The sequence below is a fragment of the Heterodontus francisci genome, chromosome 37 (assembly GCF_036365525.1).
Source record: "Heterodontus francisci isolate sHetFra1 chromosome 37, sHetFra1.hap1, whole genome shotgun sequence".
In the NCBI taxonomy this organism is placed as follows: Eukaryota; Metazoa; Chordata; class Chondrichthyes; order Heterodontiformes; family Heterodontidae; genus Heterodontus; species Heterodontus francisci.
Window position 1 is genome coordinate 33,628,897 of NC_090407.1, and position 19,569 is coordinate 33,648,465.

General features: G+C 40.0%; 1 protein-coding gene across 1 annotated transcript in view; it reads left to right on the top strand.

Moving 5' to 3' along the window:
• Positions 1 to 19,569, top strand: part of srm (spermidine synthase) — a 38,409-nt gene that overhangs the window by 16,713 nt on the left and 2,127 nt on the right. Inside the window, exons 2-7 of the mRNA XM_068017506.1 lie at positions 6,088 to 6,208; positions 7,764 to 7,856; positions 10,637 to 10,790; positions 12,531 to 12,614; positions 16,997 to 17,142; positions 18,710 to 18,832. Coding sequence (XP_067873607.1) covers positions 6,088 to 6,208; positions 7,764 to 7,856; positions 10,637 to 10,790; positions 12,531 to 12,614; positions 16,997 to 17,142; positions 18,710 to 18,832 — 721 coding nt within the window. The remainder of the gene's footprint in view (positions 1 to 6,087; positions 6,209 to 7,763; positions 7,857 to 10,636; positions 10,791 to 12,530; positions 12,615 to 16,996; positions 17,143 to 18,709; positions 18,833 to 19,569) is intronic.

Consider the following 19,569-nt stretch of genomic DNA (forward strand, 5'->3'; position numbering starts at 1 on the left):
GCAGGAGTAGGCCACTTGAGTCTGCTCTGCCATTCAATAAGATCATAGCTGATCTGATTATGATGTCTACTCCACAGTTTTCCTTACCCCCAATAACCTTTCACCCCCTTGCTTATCAAGAATCTATCTACCTCTGCTTCCACTGCCTTTTGTGGAAGAGTTCCAAAGACACTCAATCCTCAAATTCTTCTCATCTGTCTTAAATGGGTGACCCCTTATTTTTGAACAGTGACTCCTAATTATAGATTCTGCCACAAGAGGTAACATCCTTTCCACATCCACCCTGTCAAGACCCCTCAGGACTTTGTTTCAATCAAGTCACCTCTTACTCTTTAACTCGAGCAGATACAAGCCTAACTTGTCCAACCTTTTCACAAGACAGCCTGTCAATTCCAGGTATTAGTCTAGGAAACCTTCTCTGTACTGCCTCAGATGCATTTACATCCTTCCTTAATTAAGGAGACCAGTATTGTACACAGTACTCCAGATGTGGTCTTACCAATGTCCTGTATAGCTGAAACATTACCTCCTACTTTTTTATTCATAGGAAGATAGGAGCAGGAGTAGGCCATTCAATGAGATCATGGCTGATGTGCGGCTTAAATCTCTACCACCCTTTGTGTGAAGAAGTGCTACCTAACATCTCTCCTGAACGGTCTGGTCCTAATTTTTGGACTATGCCCCCTAGTTTTAGAATCTCCAACCAGTGGAAATAGTTTATCTTTATCTAGCCTGTCTTTTCCTGTTCATATCTTAAACTTCGGTCAGATCACCCCTTAACCTTATAAATTCTAGTGAAAACTGGCCTAATTTGTGTAATCTCTCCCTGTAACTTAACCCCTGTGGTCCAGGTATTATTCTTGTAAACCTATGTTGCACTCCCTCCAAGGCCAATATATCCTTCCGAAGGTGTGGTGCCCAGAACTGCTCACAGTACTCCAAGTAGGGTCTAACCAGGGCTTTGTACAGCTGCAGCATAACCTGTGTCTTTATACTCCAATCCTCTAGATATAAAGGCTAGCATTCCATTAGCTTTTTTGATTATTTTCATTCCCCTTGCAATAAATGGTAACATTCTATTAGCTTTCCTAATTACTAGCTGTACCTGCATACTAACCTTTTGCAATTCATGAACTAGGATACCCAGATCCCTCTGCATCGCACCTGAGCTCTGCAATCTCTCACCATTTAGATAATATGCTCCTTTTTTTATTCTTCTTGCCAAAATGGACACTTTCACCTTGTACTCCATTTGCCAGGTCTTTTCCCACTCACTTAACCTATCTATTGTATCCCTTTTTGTAGTCTCCTTATGTCCTCTTCACAACTTGCTTTCCTACATTATCTTTGTGTCATCAGCAAATTTAGCAGCCATACCTTCAGTCCCTTCATCCAAGTCATTCATATAAATTGTCAAAAGTTGAGGCCCTAGCACTCATCCCTGAGGCACGCCACTCATTACATCTTGCCAACCAGAAAATGACTCATTTATGCCTACTGTTTTGTTAGCTAGCCAATCTTTTCTGTTCATGCCAAAATGTTACCCCCTTACACCATGAGCTTTTATTTTCTGCAATAACTTTTGTGGCACTTTATCCAGTGCCTTCTGCAAATCGAAGTACAGTATGTCTGTCTATTTTCCTTTATCAACAGCACTTGGTACTGCAAAGAACTCCAAAAAATTGGTTAAATGTGATTTCATTTTAACAAAACCCATGTTGACTCTGCCTGATTACCTTGAATTTCTCTAAGTGCCCTGCTATCCCGTCTTTAATAATAGCTTCTAACATTTTCCATCAGACAGATGTTAAGCTAACTGGCTTGTAGTTTCCTGCTTTCTGTCTCTCCCTTTTTGAATAAAGGAGTTACAATGGCTATTTTCCAATCTAATGGAATCTTCTCCAAATCTAGGTAATTTTGGAAAATTAAAACCAATGCATCAATTATCTCAGCCACTTCTTTTAAGACCGTAGGATGACGTCCATCAGAACCTGGGGACTTGTCAGCCTTGTTAGCTTTCAGCTCCAGCAATTTGTTCAGTACCACTTTCCTGGTGGTTATAATTTTCTTGAGTTCCTCCCTCCCTTCCCTGATTTACAGCTATTCCTTCATTCATGTCATTTATCAGTAGTGAAAAGCTGTGGCCCCAGTGCATAGGCTTCACACCTGATTTAAAAAAAACTTTGACCAGGTGAAGAAGGGGTCTTGGGCTCTCCTTTCGCCTTTTCTCCAGTTTGACTGCAGCAAGGTTTATTTTTTTAAACAGTGATTTAGCTTACCACTTGCTCACTGTTCCTTGAATATAATTACAAATGAACCAATCAGACAGGTTTTCTTGAGTTTAAACAAGAAAGATGCAAGTTTATTAACCTTTTCACTCTAAACCTGTTGAAATTACTAAAATATGTGATGCATCCACGCTCGCATTCATATGAGGCGCACATGCACAAATAGATAGAGGGGGAAAAGAGTTGAGGTTGAAGTAAAATCTGTATTAAATGGAATTCAAATACTGAGTTTCATGTCTTTAATTGAAGTTAAAGTCTCTAAGTCCTCACTAGGACTAGGCCATGTGCACAATTCTGGCTTGCTTCTCTCCTCCTGGAAGGCTGAAGAGTCTTTATCTGGCCTCTTGGTTGTTGCCTGTGAGGATCGGTAGATTTGAGGTCTAGCTGCAGCTGAGGCTTTCCTGGGACTTTGCTAGAGAGAGAAGTGCTTCTTTGAGTTCTGTTACTGTTGGCTATTTTTTTTTTGACGCAATTCACAATTGTGTGTTGCCATCTTCAGCTGTTCGGTTATGCTTTTTAAAAGTTATTTGTAATGTCGGTTTAAAAAAAAGTCTTGGGCAATGTTCCATATGATGAAATTAATATTTTCCATTTGGCTTGTGGGATTTCCGTCACAACTTCCTTTTGGGAAAGTGGAGGGTTGAGCAGTTTCATTTAGGGAATGTCTATGTTGCAATTCATGCTACTTCTCAGCATTTTATGTTTATGCTCATTGCAAAGGCCAGCTTCCTGAGAACTGAATTTATCTGGGATTGTGTTTATAAGGTGAGCAATTTATCCCATATCACTGGCTTATACACAGCAAATAGCACAACTAACACTGTACATTCCTGTTCTCAATAACAAAAGCACCATGTTGATGCACCATATCGGGTAAAACAATTTGAACTTCGTGCTCCTGCAAAAATTTACATCTAGCAATAAGTCAGAAGGCTAAATGTAACAGTTGTCAGTTCTGAGATGGAGGAGCAATGAATTAGACAATAGAAGATTTATTATCTACAGTTGCGAATTTGAAAAAGTCTTTGAATATTTCTCCATCTTTCCAGCAGTTGCTAACTTATGCTGGAGGAGGATCCGATAAGGTCCAGGCACACTCTAATGCTCTGATTTTTAATGTGAACCTGACAGCAAATGTTCTAAAATTATAACAGAAAATGCTGGAAAAACACAGCAAGTCAAACAGTATCTGTGGAAGCAGTTAATGTTTTAGGTTGATGACCTGTCAGAAGTGATCAACCTGGAATCTTAACTTTTTTTCTCTCCACAGATACTGCCAGACCTGAGTATTTCCAGCATTTTCTGTTTTTTTATTTCTAATTGTGGAGTGTCATGCCTGAGCTGGATCCTTCTCCCACTTGACATTCATATGAACATTCCAGTGGAACATTTCAACAAAAGTCACTAGGTGATGATCAGAGGCAAGCATTCTAGCTGACCAATTTTTTCCCCCTCCTTTATCCACAGCTGTTGCAGCCAATTGCTTGGGCAGGACAACAAAGTACAAGTGAAACTGGGAAGTTATGGGAAGGGTGAAATTAAATTAAGTGATCTGATATTTGGGAATTAGCTGTGAAGGGCAGTTAATTTGAAAGTCAGCATTTGTGCTTAAAAATAACAAGTGTGATCGTGGAAGGGATGTTACTGAGAAAGTTGAATTGGGTGTGACATGTTCATTGTCCAAAAAATTGAATGTAGGGTAATATTGATGGAAGGAAGTGATGCTGGCTCAAGCTTTAGTGAGACTGCAGAGTATTGTGGCATTATTCACTGTCAAGGCAGCAATCAAAAGGCAGACTATTATTTAAATGGAGAGAGACTTCAAAAAAGTGCAGCACAGAGGGATCTGGGTGTTCTTGTGCATGAAACACAGTTAGCATGCAGGTGCAGCAAGTAATTAATAAGGCAAATGGAATTTTGGCCTTTATTGCTAGGGGGTTGGAGTTTAAAAATAGGGAGGTCCTGTGGCACCCCACTAGTTACATCTTGCCAACCAGAAAAGGACCCATTTATCCTAACTCTGTTTTCTGTTGGTTTGCCAATCCTCTGTCCAAGCTAATAAATTGCCCCTAAGCCCATGTGATCTTACCTTGTGTATTAACCTTTTGTGCGACACCTTATCAAATGCCTTCTGGAAGTCCAGATAAACTACATCTACAGGATCCCCATTATCCACTTTACTTGTTACATCTTTGAAGAACTCTAGCAAATTAGTCAATCACGATTTACCCTTCATAAAGCCATGCTGACTCTGATGGATTGCGTTTTGACTTTCTAAATGTCCTGTTATTTCTTCCTTAATAATGGATTCTAACAATTTCCCAATGACTGATGTTAAACTAACTGGTCTATAGTTTCCTACTTTCTGCCTCCCTCCCTTTTTGAATAAGGGCATTATATTAGCTTTTTTCCAATTCACTGGAACCTTTCCCGCATCCAGGGAATTTTAGAATATTATAACCAATAGATCCACTGTCTCTGCTGCCACTTCCTTTAAGACCCGAAGATATAGGCCATCAGGCCCTGGGGACTTGTCTGCCTTCAACCCCAATAGTTTGCTCAGTACTTTTCCCTATATAACTTAAATTTCAGTTGGGCAAAATGCATTTTGCCAGATGTTTACATTTTAGTAATTAAATATTTGCCAAATAAACCCTCCTAGTTAAACACCAATAAATGATTCCCTGATAAAGCAATCAAATGCTTTTCTAAATAAGCATTTAGAAATTTGCTTTTTTTGATTCTTATCTCCTTTTTGGCCCTTGTCTGAAGGCACTGTCTGTAACTGGGATGCTCTCAAGAGCTATGATACTTCCCTCAATTGACCTTTCCCCATACATGAATGCAATGCAGACAGTATCAGCAGACTAAGTCTGTAGTAATTGATTTTTTTCCCTACATTGCAACAGTGACTACACTTAATGTTTTCCATTGCCTGTAAAGTGCTTTGGGATGTCATGACTGGTACTATATAAATGCAAGTCTGTCTTTCTGCCAGATGCTACCACAATTCAGCCTGTTGTCCTCACCTGACATAAGCACTCTCTGTGTCTCAGGACAACTTTCCTGCCCCCAACCCCATCTCAATGCCAGGAGTGCTAAGGCAAGTTGTACTTCCCCATTTACTGCTATGCCTAAAATTGTTGGGATAGATCCAGAAACAAATCTGTCTCTTTCCAGAAAAGTACTTTTCTAACTGTTATAGTTAAAGTACAAAGGCCTTCACAATCGTGTATCTCAATTTTGGGCAGTTGGCAAATTCCAAAGTTCTAGGGACTGGGTTATGCACTGAGTTGAACCATACTCTGCTTTGTGAACCCAACCCACATTTGAGATAGATCTTCTTGCTCTGACAGTCTGAAATTTGGTTAGGCTCATATTCCAAAATGATGATGACACTAACAAAAGAACCTTTTTTTTCTCTGGGCAGGATGTGTCTGATCAAGGTTTCTTTCAACTGCACACTCTTGGTCCATCACCTAAACAAAAAACTCAAATTTTCAGTGCTCCAAGGGCCAACTAGGAATCCTGGCTAATGCCTATCCCTACCACCTCCCAAACCCAGGACCAATTGTAGCACTCCAACTGCTGCCCTGACAGATCCAACACAGACCTGCCATGCATGTTTGTTACCCATTAGGCTTTTGGGGAGGTCTTTATCATTTTTTGTAAACCTAACTAGTTTGAAAGTAAAATATCCTGATGTAAGTTCAACTAGAGTATGACATTACTGCACAAGTTTAGATTACAGGATTTGAGGTGCACTGTTTGAAATTAAATTGTCCATTTTTCTGTGCAGCAAAACCTATGGTAATGTCTTGGTGCTGGATGGTGTGATACAGTGCACTGAAAGGGATGAGTTTGCATACCAAGAGATGATCGCAAATCTAACTCTTTGCAGCCATCCTAACCCCAAAAAGGTACAATTCAATTCCTGTTACTTTAAGAATCTTTGGGAATGAAAATGTTACTGTTCAATAAGAAATTTGAAAGCATTGTTGGAGTTCTACCTTGCATCTAACCCATGCCATTTGGAATCTGAGTGCTGTTATGAGCCAAGTATCAACATCACCACCAAAATCAATTAACCAGTTATTCATTTCAATTCCTGTTTAGGATTTTTTTCTGCTATGCTGTATAAATTGTCTGTTTACTTACATACATACCAGAAGCCACTGCATACAATTTAACAGTAATTCATTGCCGCAAGGAAGGGTAAGATGCACTGAAACAGCTGGCATTTATGTAACGTAGTGAAATGTAGCACATTTCAAAATAGGTATAGGAATTTTATTTTTGCTACCTAGTGTCTTTATTTGGAAACAAACTTTTTTTTTCTCTCCAGCTGCAATACCACTTTCTAATAGTTCAAGTGGTCTTTGGTTCAGGGTCTCTATGAATCTTTTTGTCTTTATTGATTGATACAGCACTGAAACAGGCCCTTCGGCCTGTGAGCTGCTGTCTATTTTCCTGTTTTAAAGATGTGGTATAATTGCAAGTTATTGACTGAGTGGAGAAGTATGCAACCTTCACTCATTCGTTCCACAAGCACTGATTCTACTACTCACGCCCCATGTAAGCATTAGCTTCCTGCTGGATTGTGTAATCAATCCTATAATGAAAGGTAGTTAATTAAAATTGAAACTGTAGAAAGAACTTGCATTTATATAGCATCTTTCATGCCCACAACACCTCCCAACACTTAGTAACCAATGAAATTAAAAGAATGAACTTGCCTTTGTATAGTACTTTTTCATGGCTCTAAGACAGCTGTAAAGTGCTTCATAGTCAATGAAGTACTTGAGTGTTGTCATTGCCTAAGTGTCTGGTGGGGGTAGATATAATTGTGGCTTTCAAAAGGGAGTTGGGTGAGTACCCGAAGAGAGGAAATTTGCAGGGCTGCAGGGAAAGGTTGGGGGAATCTGATTAATTACATTGCTCTTGCAGAGCGATGGCACAGACTCGACGGCTGACTGTCTATTCTGTCAATACTCTGAATAGGAATATGAATAAAATATGATGTAGGGAAATGCCACAGCTTGCTTCGTCACAGTAAGACACCGCAAACAGCAATGAGATGAATTACCTAATTTCTAGTTGGTTGAGTGAATTTAGATTAGGCGAGAGCGCCCCCTGCTCTTGTGCATGCACCTGAGGGGGCAGGTGTGGCCTCCATTTAACATTTTATCCAAAGGAGGGTATCCCACTAGTGCAGCGCTCCCTCAGTATTGTATGGAGCTGTCAACATGATTGTCTCAAATCCTGAAGTGGGGCTTGAGCCCATTACTTTGACTCGGGTGAGTGCTACCACTGGGCCAAGATGATGTTTAGGCAAACGCTGCAGCCAATTTCCTGCAAGCTATACCTATAATTAGCTGAAATTGCTGTTTGAATATGTTCTTGCCAGCAGAAGGAATTTGTTGCAGTGTGTGCTGAACTGAAATATAATTTCTCAATTTGTTTTTCATAATTTAGGTGCTTATTATTGGAGGTGGTGATGGTGGTGTACTGCGAGAAGTAGTCAAACATTCTGCTGTAGAGTCTGTAGCACAGTGTGAAATTGATGAGGTAATGAAATACAAATTGATTAAACAAGAAACTCATTTTCTTCTGTTTTCCACCATTTTTGGGTCTGTTTACCCTGCAGAGATCTGGGAATTACATAGTGCATAGTCAATAGCATGGGAACAGACCATTCAGGCCAATTGATCTATGCCTATGTTCCACAAAAGCCTCTTCCTTCCTCTCTTTCTAGCCTTATCAGCATATCCTTCAATCCTTTCTCCCTCACCTGCTTATTTAGCTTCCCCTTTAAATGCATTTTTATTTGCCTCAACTACTCGTCTGTGGTAAGGGATTGCAAATTCTTACCAATGAGTAAACCTGTTTCTCCTGAAGTCCCTATTGTATTTGTTAGCGACTCTTATATTTATGGCCCTTAGTTTTGGTCTCCACATAAGTGGGAACATCTGTCTACCTCATAATCTAATGGTCATTGGGAGGGTGGGAGGAGTAAGAAAAAATTAAAAACTACAGTTATTCTACTTGGTGTTTTTTTTTGCCCTGTAACTCTTGTCTGGGGGTAAAATCTGCTACCAGATTGAGTTGGGTGACTGGAGGGTGGAGTTCACAGCCAGTAACATCCATTTTAAACCACAGTCTGCACCTGGTTGTAAATCTGTCTGCTTTGTCAAAAACATTACAATGAAGCAGAGGTATATTTTTATAAAATGTCTAAAAGGTTCAGTTGACCCCTAAGCTGAATTACAAATTTGCTGAACATTAGACTAGAATCTACTCCATACTGTCAAGCCCAAACAATGTGCAAATGTGCAACTAGCTCCCTGTGATGGAACAGTTCCAGTGGAATTCCACCCCTAGTTCAGGGGAACACTGCTTTTATTAATAATTTTGAAAGGATGGTATTACGACCAGGTGAGAAAGGTGTCTACAGGTCCTTCTGTCTTCACCTGGTCTTACCGTAACAGGGTTTAATTTTAAAGTGTTTTTAGCTCCCCCTTGGTGAACCCTTGTTCATCGCTTTCCAATGGAAAGGCAAAGAAACCAGCACAGACTGGCTTTCATAGGTTTAAAGAAGAGTTGAAATTTATTAAACTTAAACTCTAATTCGGTTAATGCCTATGGATACACAACATGCCCATGCTAGCGTGCATATGCGATACACATGCAAATAGAGATGGCAAAGAGCAGAAGGAAAATAGTGGAAAGGTTTGAGGCAATATCTGAAGAATTTTTGTTATGGTTCTTCGAGCTCACTGTAGTGTCCTTGAGTGTAGGTAGATCTTGCTTTTCATTGGGGCCCAGTATTCTTAAACCTTATAGGAGACTTTTCTCTCTTGGGCTTCATATGTCTTCAGTGGATTCAGAGGCGTGTGGGAAAGATGGGAGCAGGCAGACGGGAGTTTGTGGTGAGCCAGCCAGGAGAGATCTTCAGTCCAGGAACATTCTGCTTTCTGCTCAAACTCTTTGCACAATTTCAAAAAACTCAGGTTGCCCAGAACGTTGGTCATGTGACTAGCTGGTTTGACCATGTCTGTTTGTGTATTCGGCCATCTTAGCAGTCAAACTGGAATGCAAGCTCCCCCACCTTCGTCTGGTGATCAAAAGTCCATTGGGGGTTGAATATGTCGGGGAATGGCTGCTTTGTCCTTCCAAACAATTTAATATGCAAATGTATTTTCCAGCCACGGCTGATCTGTTTAAGAAGTCCTTTCTTCACTCCAGTAACAGTTTCAAATCAATGCGCCTCATTCTTGGCAGGTGGGGGCCTAGCATGACGATGGTCACAAGCCGATCTGCAAAGCACACTGGTTTGTATTTAAAATGAACATTTATGACTGGATAGCTTAAATTTAATTTTTCAGCACATAAACAAACCAAAGTGTATAATTTATATTCCTCATGAAACTGGCCATGACCCACCTGCTACTCTTATCTGGTCCACCCAGTTTTGGATTTAGCTCTCCTATTGAGGGGACGGGTGATCAACATAGGTTTTCTGTTTAAGTTCATTTTTATGATGTAATAAAGAACACATTAGATTTTACAATACAAGATGCACAGCATTTTTATATTTAATCATTTATTCTCCACAGCTATAGTGTAATTTATTTGTGCACACACTGAATAAGGAAGATATTACATTAATTATCTTATTTATATTTGGTAGTATAAGGAAGGCAATATCAATGTAATATATTCTCCATGTACAAATGTGTATCTCTGGTGTAGGAGCTACAGTTCTCATTAACTTGGTCAGTTCTATCAAATGAACTGAGGAGGTTGATCAGAACAAGATGTGACATTTGCATATAGCACAGAATATAGTTTACAAAGCTGCTGTGCCAGAAGTAATGCTGTGTCCCATGCATCCTCGTATTTGCCAATTCAATTCTATGTAAAGGATGATCTGCTTTGAATGGAAGTTCCTACTGTAGATCTACCTTTTTACTTGACAATTCATTTTCTAATATGCCAATCTATTTAAATCAATTCCCGCCTCACTGTATATTCTATATTTAAATTATTTTTGTGCTCCAGGTATTTGAATTCTAGTGAGGGGAAATTAAACTCTTCCCATTTCAAGCATCCAGTGTCGGCATCTGGTATTCTCCATTAGACAACATGGCCCCAACCTCAAACTTGTTTTGCATAGGACTTTTTTTTATTGACAGGACATTTATCCCATCAAACATGGGATAAACTGCCTCACAGTTCCTCTCCCTGCCTTGTTCTTTATTTTTCAATTGTGAAAGCCATACAGATCATTAAATTTGCAAGATAACACTGCACACCTGAGTAATTTGCTTTTTTTTTTAAATCCTTAGGATGTAATAAAGGTTTCTAAACAGTACCTTCCTGGTATGGCAGTGGGTTTCTCAAGTCCCAAGCTGAAGCTCCATGTTGGTGATGGCTTTGAGTTCATGAAAGAAAACCAGGATGCATTTGATGTAATTATCACTGATTCCTCAGATCCAGTAGGTACGAATTGAGTTCAGTTGGTAATGAGTGGTAACTGGCTACTGGACTCCTTCAGCTGTCTTCAGATGACTAGGTGGAGATGTTGTCCAATGTTCTGTAGTTTTAGGTGTTTGATTCAAAGGGTAAATAGACATTTTGTTAATGATCAGAATAGTTAATTATGAAATGTTCCTTTAAGATTTTATTGCACTGTCAATCTCTTGCTCCTAAAGCTGAAATAGTTGACTTGTTGATTTTTGGGGAGGTTTGGGAGAGAAACCTTCAATTTACGTAGCACCCGATTGCATTTTTTTGTGAATTTGGACAGTAAACTATTTGGAAAAGTAGATTCAGAAAGTTACTTGAAAATAAAACCACAAGAGTAGAATGTGGACACTTTGCTTTGTTTTTCAAAGTAGTAAAAAGCAAAGTTGGGACTGATGCCAGGAAGTTGTTCTTCAGACAGCAATCAACACATGAAATAGACTTCTGGATAGCGTAGTGCCGAAAACCTCGAAGCATCCAATTGTTTTTGGATGATGTGACAGGAGACTGTTGGGTCTTCCTAGAGGGTGAGCTAAGATGGGTCAAATGGCCTTGCTCAGCTATTTTTAATCTTGTGAACTACCCGTGTAGTGGGTGGAAATCTGAATTGGGAGTCGGACACGGCCCCTCGAGCCTGCTCTGTCATTCAGTAAGATCATGGCTGATCTGATTGTCACCTTGACTCCACGCTCCTGCCTACCCTGATTACCTTTCACCCCATTGCTTATCAAGAATCTATCTTCTGCCTGAAAAATATTTGAAGACTGCTTCCACAGCCTTTTTGAGGAAGGGAGTTCCAAAGACTCATGACCTTGAAGATTTTCCTCCTCTGTCTTAAATGGGCGACCCCTTATTTTTATATAGTGACCCCTAATTCTAGATTCTCCCAAAAGGGGAAATATCCTTTCCACATCCACCCTGTCAAGACATCTCTGGATCTTGTATGTTTCGATCAAGTCACTTCTTGCTCTTCTAAAATCCAGTGGATACAAGCATAGCTTATCCAACCTTTCCTCAAGACAGCCTGTTTATTCCAGGTATTAGTCTAGTAAACCTTCACTGAACTGCTTCCAACACATTTGCATCCCTCCTTTTAAATAAGGAGACCAATACTGTACACAGTACTACAGATGTGGTCTCACCCACACCCTGTATGACTGAAGCATAACCCCTCCCTACTTGTGAATTCAATTTCCCCCCCCCCACCCTTGCACCATACACTTCTGTGTATTTCTTATTTATTCATTTGTTCATGGGTGTCACTGGCTAGGTTAGCATTTATTGACCCACCCAGGTGGTGAGCTGCCTTTAGCTCATAAGCAGGGCTAAACTGAGTCTTTGGTTCTGACGAACCAGCAACATTTTAAAAACATAAACAATACTTTGTTTATATTTCTGCTTTTAATCCTTTGGGCAGAATCAAATATCTTTGAATTGAGTTTCGGCCATGATTTTTCCATAACGCCACCACCGCACCCTTGGCCTGTCAATTTGACTATCTAGCAATTTGACAACCAGAGTTGTAAACAATGGGAGATATCTTAAAAATCAACTGTATAAATGTGAAATGTACTTGGTGGATGAGCTTTTTAAAACTTGTTCTACATTTGTAGAATCCAACCTGCTAATAAACTAATTCCTTCATTTTTCTCCCTCTTGTTCATTCCTTACTGCTTTCTCCTTGTTCCTGCCCTCCTTCTCCTGTCTGAAACCAAGGACCTGCTGAGAGTCTGTTTCAAGAGTCTTACTACCAGCTGATGAAAAATGCTCTGCATGAAGATGGAATCCTTGGTGCACAAGGTAGGAAGCTTTTCCTCTTCTACCCCAAAAATATTTGTATGTTGAGATGGTTCACTGGTAAGACTTTAAATGTGTTCTTTTTCCCCCACCTTCCAATATGAAGTTTAAAAAAAAATGAATATTTAAATGGACAACTAAATCATCTTCTCAAAATATATTGATTGCCATCCCTTTTATAAAAAAAAAATTAACACTTTTTAATGTGAAGTCTTGTAGGTTTCTTGGTTTTCAAAAGAATCTTCTTGACTGTTCCTGCAAGTGAATTTTTGTCCCCCACCATCCAGAAGCTGTAGCTTTCATATACTGATCAAGTTGTGTAATCGAGAAGCTAAATCATTAAATCAATTATTGTCATTTTCACTACTAGATTAATAGTCCCAATATGCTAACAAATTCTTTGGATATATGGCAATATATGTCTTACTTGCTAAACTCATCTTTATTGTAATTAATATTATTGAATGCCATATCAATGCATTATCTTAGAATAGTTAGATGTCAGGCAAGTTTCCCCCCCCAAATGAGGAAAATTAATTTTGTCACATGAACATTGATTTTAAACTGTTGAAGAAAGAACTTGCTTTAAAAAAAAAATGGAAACTTTGGCTGGAGAGAGAAATTAGCATATCACCAGGCAGTACTTCAAAGGACAAAGGGGCTATTCCATGCTCCAGTTTACTCCACAATGGACTTTTGATAACCTGGAATGCTTCAATGTCTGGTAAACTGCTAAGATGGCTGAATACACAGACATGGTCAGGCCAGTTTAGTCACATTGGAGCCACATTAGAGACTGTTGGAGTTTTTTGAATTTGAACTTGCCAGAGAAGAAAAATCCCGGAAGGCTGTTTGCTTATGGGCTAGAAAAGACCTCTCTCTCTGTGTCTCTGTGTCTCTGTGTCTCTGTGTCTCTGTGTCTCTGTGTCTCTGTGTCTCTGTGTCTCTGTGTCTCTGTGTCTCTGTGTCTCTGTGTCTCTGTGTCTCTGTGTCTCTGTGTCTCTGTGTCTCTGTGTCTCTGTGTCTCTGTGTCTCTGTGTCTCTGTGTCTCTGTGTCTCTGTGTCTCTGTGTCTCTGTGTCTCTGTGTCTCTGTGTCTCTGTGTCTCTGTGTCTCTGTGTCTCTGTGTCTCTGTGTCTCTGTGTCTCTGTGTCTCTGTGTCTCTGTGTCTCTGTGTCTCTGTGTCTCTGTGTCTCTGTGTCTCTGTGTCTCTGTGTCTCTGTGTCTCTGTGTCTCTGTGTCTCTGTGTCTCTGTGTCTCTGTGTCTCTGTCTCCTGCTTCGGAAACCATTGAAGATGTGAACCCTGAGAGAAAAGTCTCCTACAATGAACAAGGTTTAAGAATAATACTGGGTCCCAACGAAAAGCAAGAATTACTTACAAAAGGACTACAGTGAGCTCAAAGCACAGTAAAAAACCCCTCTTCAGAGATTGCCTCAAACCTCCATTTCAGTTTTCTTTTTTTTTTCTGTCTATTTGCATGGGTGTGTTGTATATCTGTAGGCGTTAATAAATTTCACTCTTTTAAACCTAAGAAAACCTGGTGTACTCATTTCTTTTCCTTTATAATTGGAAAGCTGTGAACAAGGATTCACCAAAGGGGGAGCTCAAAACACTGTTTAAAATTAAACCCTGTTAGAATAAGACCAGGTGAAGTCAGCAAAAGACCCTTAGACACCTTTTTCTCACCTGGTCGTAACACAGCATAAAAGCCTTTTGGCCTGTCGTCCGTGTCAGTTCTCTGCAAGAGCAATTCTGCCAGTCCTACTCCCCCACTCTTTCCATATAGCCCTGCAAATTTGTTTACTCCAGATAATTATCCAGTTCTCTTTTGAAAGCTGCGATTTGAAGCTGCCTCCACCACACAGGCAATGATTTCCAGATCTGAACTGTTTTGAAAAATGCCTTTCCCTATGTCACCTTTTTTTGGTTCTTTTGCCATTCACCTTTCAATCTGTCCTCTGGTTCTCAACCCTTATGGGAACAGTTTCTCCCTGTCTACTGTCCAAACCCTTCATGATGTTGAACACCTCTATCTAATGTCCTCTCAATCTTTAAAGAGAACAGCTCCAGCTCCTCCAATCCAACCACATAACTGAAGTCCCCCATCCCTGGAACTATTCTCATAAACCTTTTCTGCACCCTCTAATGCCTTCACATCTTTCCTAAAGTGTGGTGCCCAAAATTGAACACTGTATCCAGTTGATCTTGAACCAGTGTTTTTATATAGGTTCACCATCACTCCCTTGCTTTTATACACACTGCCTTTTTCTTTAATAAAGCCCAGGATTGCATGTGCCTTATTAAAAACTTTCTCAACCTGCTCTGCCACCTTCAGTGATTTGTCCACATATACCCCAAGGTCCCTCTGTACCTTTATCCCTTATTTTCTCTTTCCTCTCTCATTCTTCCTAACAAAATGTATCACTTCATGCTTATCTACATTAAATTTCAATTGCCATGTGTCTGCCCATTTTCCAAAAAAAACTTTCAGTAAAGAAATCTTTTATAGACCAATTACTACTTGAACAGCTTCAGGATTGAGTTTCTGCACTTGCAATAAAGCACTTGTCTTCATGGCATATTCACCCTATTTCAAAATCTCATCAGCTTTTTCTACATGTTTGTCTCTTATGCAGGGTATAAACTGAAACTCCTGTCTGATCAATTATAAGCATTTCAAATTCCCACTTTTGACGTCCCTTACGTTTCCAACCAGCACTTTGAAAACTCTAATGAGGTTTTCAGACACTCCATACATTTATAATAGTTAATAAAAGTTGTTAGAACTGCAGTGGTGAATGTGCTAGAGATATGAAGTCTTTACATGGCTGTTCCTTGTATACATGTCTTCATGAAACAAACTAGTACTCCTATCAAAGGAATGGAACAGATTCTATTGTCTGTCTAATCATGTCCAGAGAATCACTTACAATGGCGTTTCCTCTGTCTGCCAAGCATCTGCTTCTCATCTACTTGCTGCCCCTTGGAGATACCATCTGAAGGCATGGTGTTAGTTTTTACATGTATGCTGACAACACTCTGCTCTCCCTCGCTACCACGTCTCTCGATTGCTCCACTGTTGCTAAATTTAGACTGCTTATCCAACATCCAGTACTAGATGAGCATACATTTCCTCCAATTAAATATTAAGACTGAAGCCATTGTTTTCAGTCTCCACTCCAAACTCTCTTTCCCAGCAACTGATTCCATTCCTCTTCCTGGCAACAGTGAGATTAAGCCAGTCTGTTCGCAACCTTGGTGTCACATTTGACCCTGTGATGAGTTTCCAACCTCCTCTTCATGCCTTCAATAAGACTGCCTATTTCCATCTGCTTAATATTGCTCGACTTTGCCCCATCTTAGCTCGTCTGCTGCTGAAACCCTCATCATTACTTCTTGACTATTGCAACACACTCCTGGCTGGTCTCCTACATTCTACTCTAAGCTTGGGTCATCCAAAACTCCACTGCATGTGTCTGAACTCTCACCAAGCCCTGATTCCCTATCAGCCTTGTGCTTGCTGACCTACATTGGCTCCCAGTCAAGCAATGCCTTGATTTTTTTTAAAATTCATGTCCTTGTTTACAAATCCCTCCATGGTCTCTCCCCTCCCTATTTATTTCTGTAATCTTCAGTCCCACAACCCTCCAAGATATCTGCACTCTAAAACTGGTCTCTGGTGCATCCCTGGTTTTAATCGGTCCACCATTGATGGCCGCACCTTCAGTTTCCTAGGCCCCAACTCTGGAGTACATTCCATACATCTCTCTGCCTCTCCACACTTTCCTCCTTTTGAAGATGCTGCTTAAAACCAACTTCTTTGACCAAGCTTTTGGTCATCTGGCTCAATGTCATACTTTTGTATTATAATGCTCCTGTAAAGTGCCTTGGGATGTTTTATTACATTAAAGGTGCTAATATAAATATTGTAGTTGAAGTGCAATACTGCCTGTTAAATCAAGGAAATGAGCCTGATCTTTTGAACAAAGATGCTATCTGATCTCTTAAATGAGGGAGAAAAGCAATTTAAACTTTGTTATAAGGCTCTTTAGGATGTTAGGCATTTGTAATTTTTATTGTTTGCTTTCAAAGTGAAATCTAGTCTAACCTACTATTCGTTGGGTTAGTGAGCCATACAAATTGGGAAAGTCAAGTTCCATCTCTGAGTTAATCTCAGACAAGGCTTCAGAACTAAGGAGAGGAAAGAATGCCAAACTGGGTTTCTACTCTTCATCTGCTCCATGCTCATTTTGAAGTATGACCAGATGCCTGACAGCTCCCAACAGAAGAGTGAAGGGGGTAAAGGTTTTGCAAGTTGACAGTATGTTTTTTAAAAATAAGAAACTTGGAATTTTCTTGTTACTGATCTAACTGACTTCTGCAGGTGAATGTCAATGGCTGCACCTTGAACTCATAAAGGAGATGCGGAGGTTTTGTAAATCCTTGTTTCCTGTGGTTGAATATGCGTACAGCACAATCCCTACGTACCCCAGTGGACAGATCGGCTTTATGCTGTGCAGTAAAAATCCTGTGAGTCAAATGTCCTTCTGTTAAGTTTGTTCCCCATGTTAAATTCTAGATTGTTTTATCTATTATCAGTGAGCAAGCAGTGTGTGAAGTTAATAATAAAAACAGAAAATGCTGGAATTACTCAGGTCATGCAGCATCTGTGGAGAGTGAAATTAAGTTAATGTTTAGGTCATTGTCCTTGCATCAAAATTGGAAAAAATTAGGGATGAAACCGCATTTAAGCAAGTACAGAATCAGGGAAAAAGTGGAAGACAGGTGAGAGAAAATAACAAAGGAGGATGATTCAAGACAAAAGTGGATGGTATTGGGCCAAGAAAAGAGAAGATGGGTCTAGAGGAACTGTAAATGACATCACCAGAATCATTTCCAGCAGCAGCTGTCTGGAAAAGTGGAAGCGGTGAATATGATCTGAAATTGTTAGTCAATGAGTCCAGAAAGCTGTAAAGTTCCTAATTAAAAGATGTCGTGATTTTCCTGGAGCTTGGACCAGTGTAGGAGACCAAGGACCATTCAAGAGTGGAAGTGGGATGGAGAAGTAACCAACATTGGGGAAACCAGATCCAGATTGGGTGAATCCTTTCTGGAGCACCTCCATTCAGTCTGCAAGCATGACCCCAAGCATTGTCATTACCATTTAATTTTGCCTACATTCCACCTATCAGATGTTGCATTTTTTTTTTCCTTCCTCCCCTTTCTTGCCTCTATTTAAATCCAGCTATATATCTCTCTCTTCCCAGTTCTGATGAAAGGTCATCAATCTGAAACATTAACTTGGTTTCTCACTCCACAGATGTTGCCTTTGCTAATGAGTATTTCCAACATTTTCTGTTTTGATTTCCAGCATCTGCAGTACTTTGATTTTGTGAACTCAATAGTCCTTTCAAAAATTGTATTGTTTGTTGAGGTGAGCTGTGGATGGCCAGTTATTTGAGGTGAGATGCTCCACTATCTTCACCCACTAATTGTATTGCAGTCAGCACTAACATTTCTTGCCATGAGAATTAAACCAGATTGAAGCAATTTGTGAAGGTGCCATGGCTAGCTCAAAGTTTTGGGGGCAAAGTTCTAGTTGGGGCACAGATTTGCATTGCCATTTCTTGTCAGCAGGTCTGATGTTTTATTGTACCTGGTGATTTTTGACATTGTTGGCCTGTGCAGACCTTCTGACATCAGGACAAGTATATAGACATAATGATGGTAGCATGACTTTTTCATACTGCATGTTCTGCTGTACAATATTAGTCGTGAATTTGACTCTAAGGTAACCATGGAAATGAAACAATTTTAGTTTGAACAGTCAACAAATAGCCAGCTAACTGCCTGTTTCACAGTGAAGGTTGTTAACCTTGTAACACTTGCACTTTACAGACATTTAAAATTTACATGCCCATCAGTGCCTGGATAGATCTCTAAGCAAAGTGGCATTGAGAACACGCAGAATGTATTCAGTTGAGTGCCATCATTTCTGGAAGAGATGCATATGCACCTTGTGCAAGCATTCTTGTAAAATCTTTGCCAGGGCTTCATTGTCAGTGAAAACTTACTGATTTTGGATTATCTTTTATAGGACACTAGTTTTCGTGAGCCTGTGAGACAACTGTCAGCAGAGGAAGTGGACAGAATGCAACTGAAATACTACAATGCAGATATGCATCAGGCAGCATTTGTTCTGCCAGAGTTTGCCAGAAAGGTAATCCTATATGATCAGGTTAATCCTAAGTTTGAAATTTAGAATGATTTGGTTTAATACGTTTTCTATTTCCTTCTGGCATGGGTGCTCACCTCACCCCTACTACTGTTCAAACTCATCAGTACTCAAGTTCCTCCATGGCTTCACCCCTACTTGGACAACATTAAGTCCTATATTTCAGCATGTGCCTTCTGTTCTTCTAACTCATCCCTCCCTTGCTGAGATGGTAATTTAAATGGAGATACTGTTGCCTGTTCTGATGGTTCAGTGGGAAGTTTAAAAATCCCATGGCAGTATTTTAAACAGCAGTCTTCCCAATTGGCCACTTGTCTTCAATATTTACAATGTTTTACCACAACAGTTTCTTGTGTGAAATGCTTTGATGTTTCAACATATGAATTCACATATTGTCAGGCCACTGTTTTACAATGACTAAATCAATTCTGTTATTGTAACATATCTACTCATTTATTTATTTAGAGATATGGCACTGAAACAGGCCCTTCGGCCCACCGAGTCCGTGCCGACCATCAACCACCCATTTATACTAATCCTACCCTAATCCCATATTCCTACCACGTCCCCACCTGTCCATATATTCCCTACCACCCATACTAGGGTCAATTTACAATGGCCAATTTACCTATCAACCTCCAAGTCTTTGGCTGTGGGAGGAAACTGGAGCACCTGGCGAAAACCCACGCGGACGCGGAGAATTTGCAAACTCCACATAGGCA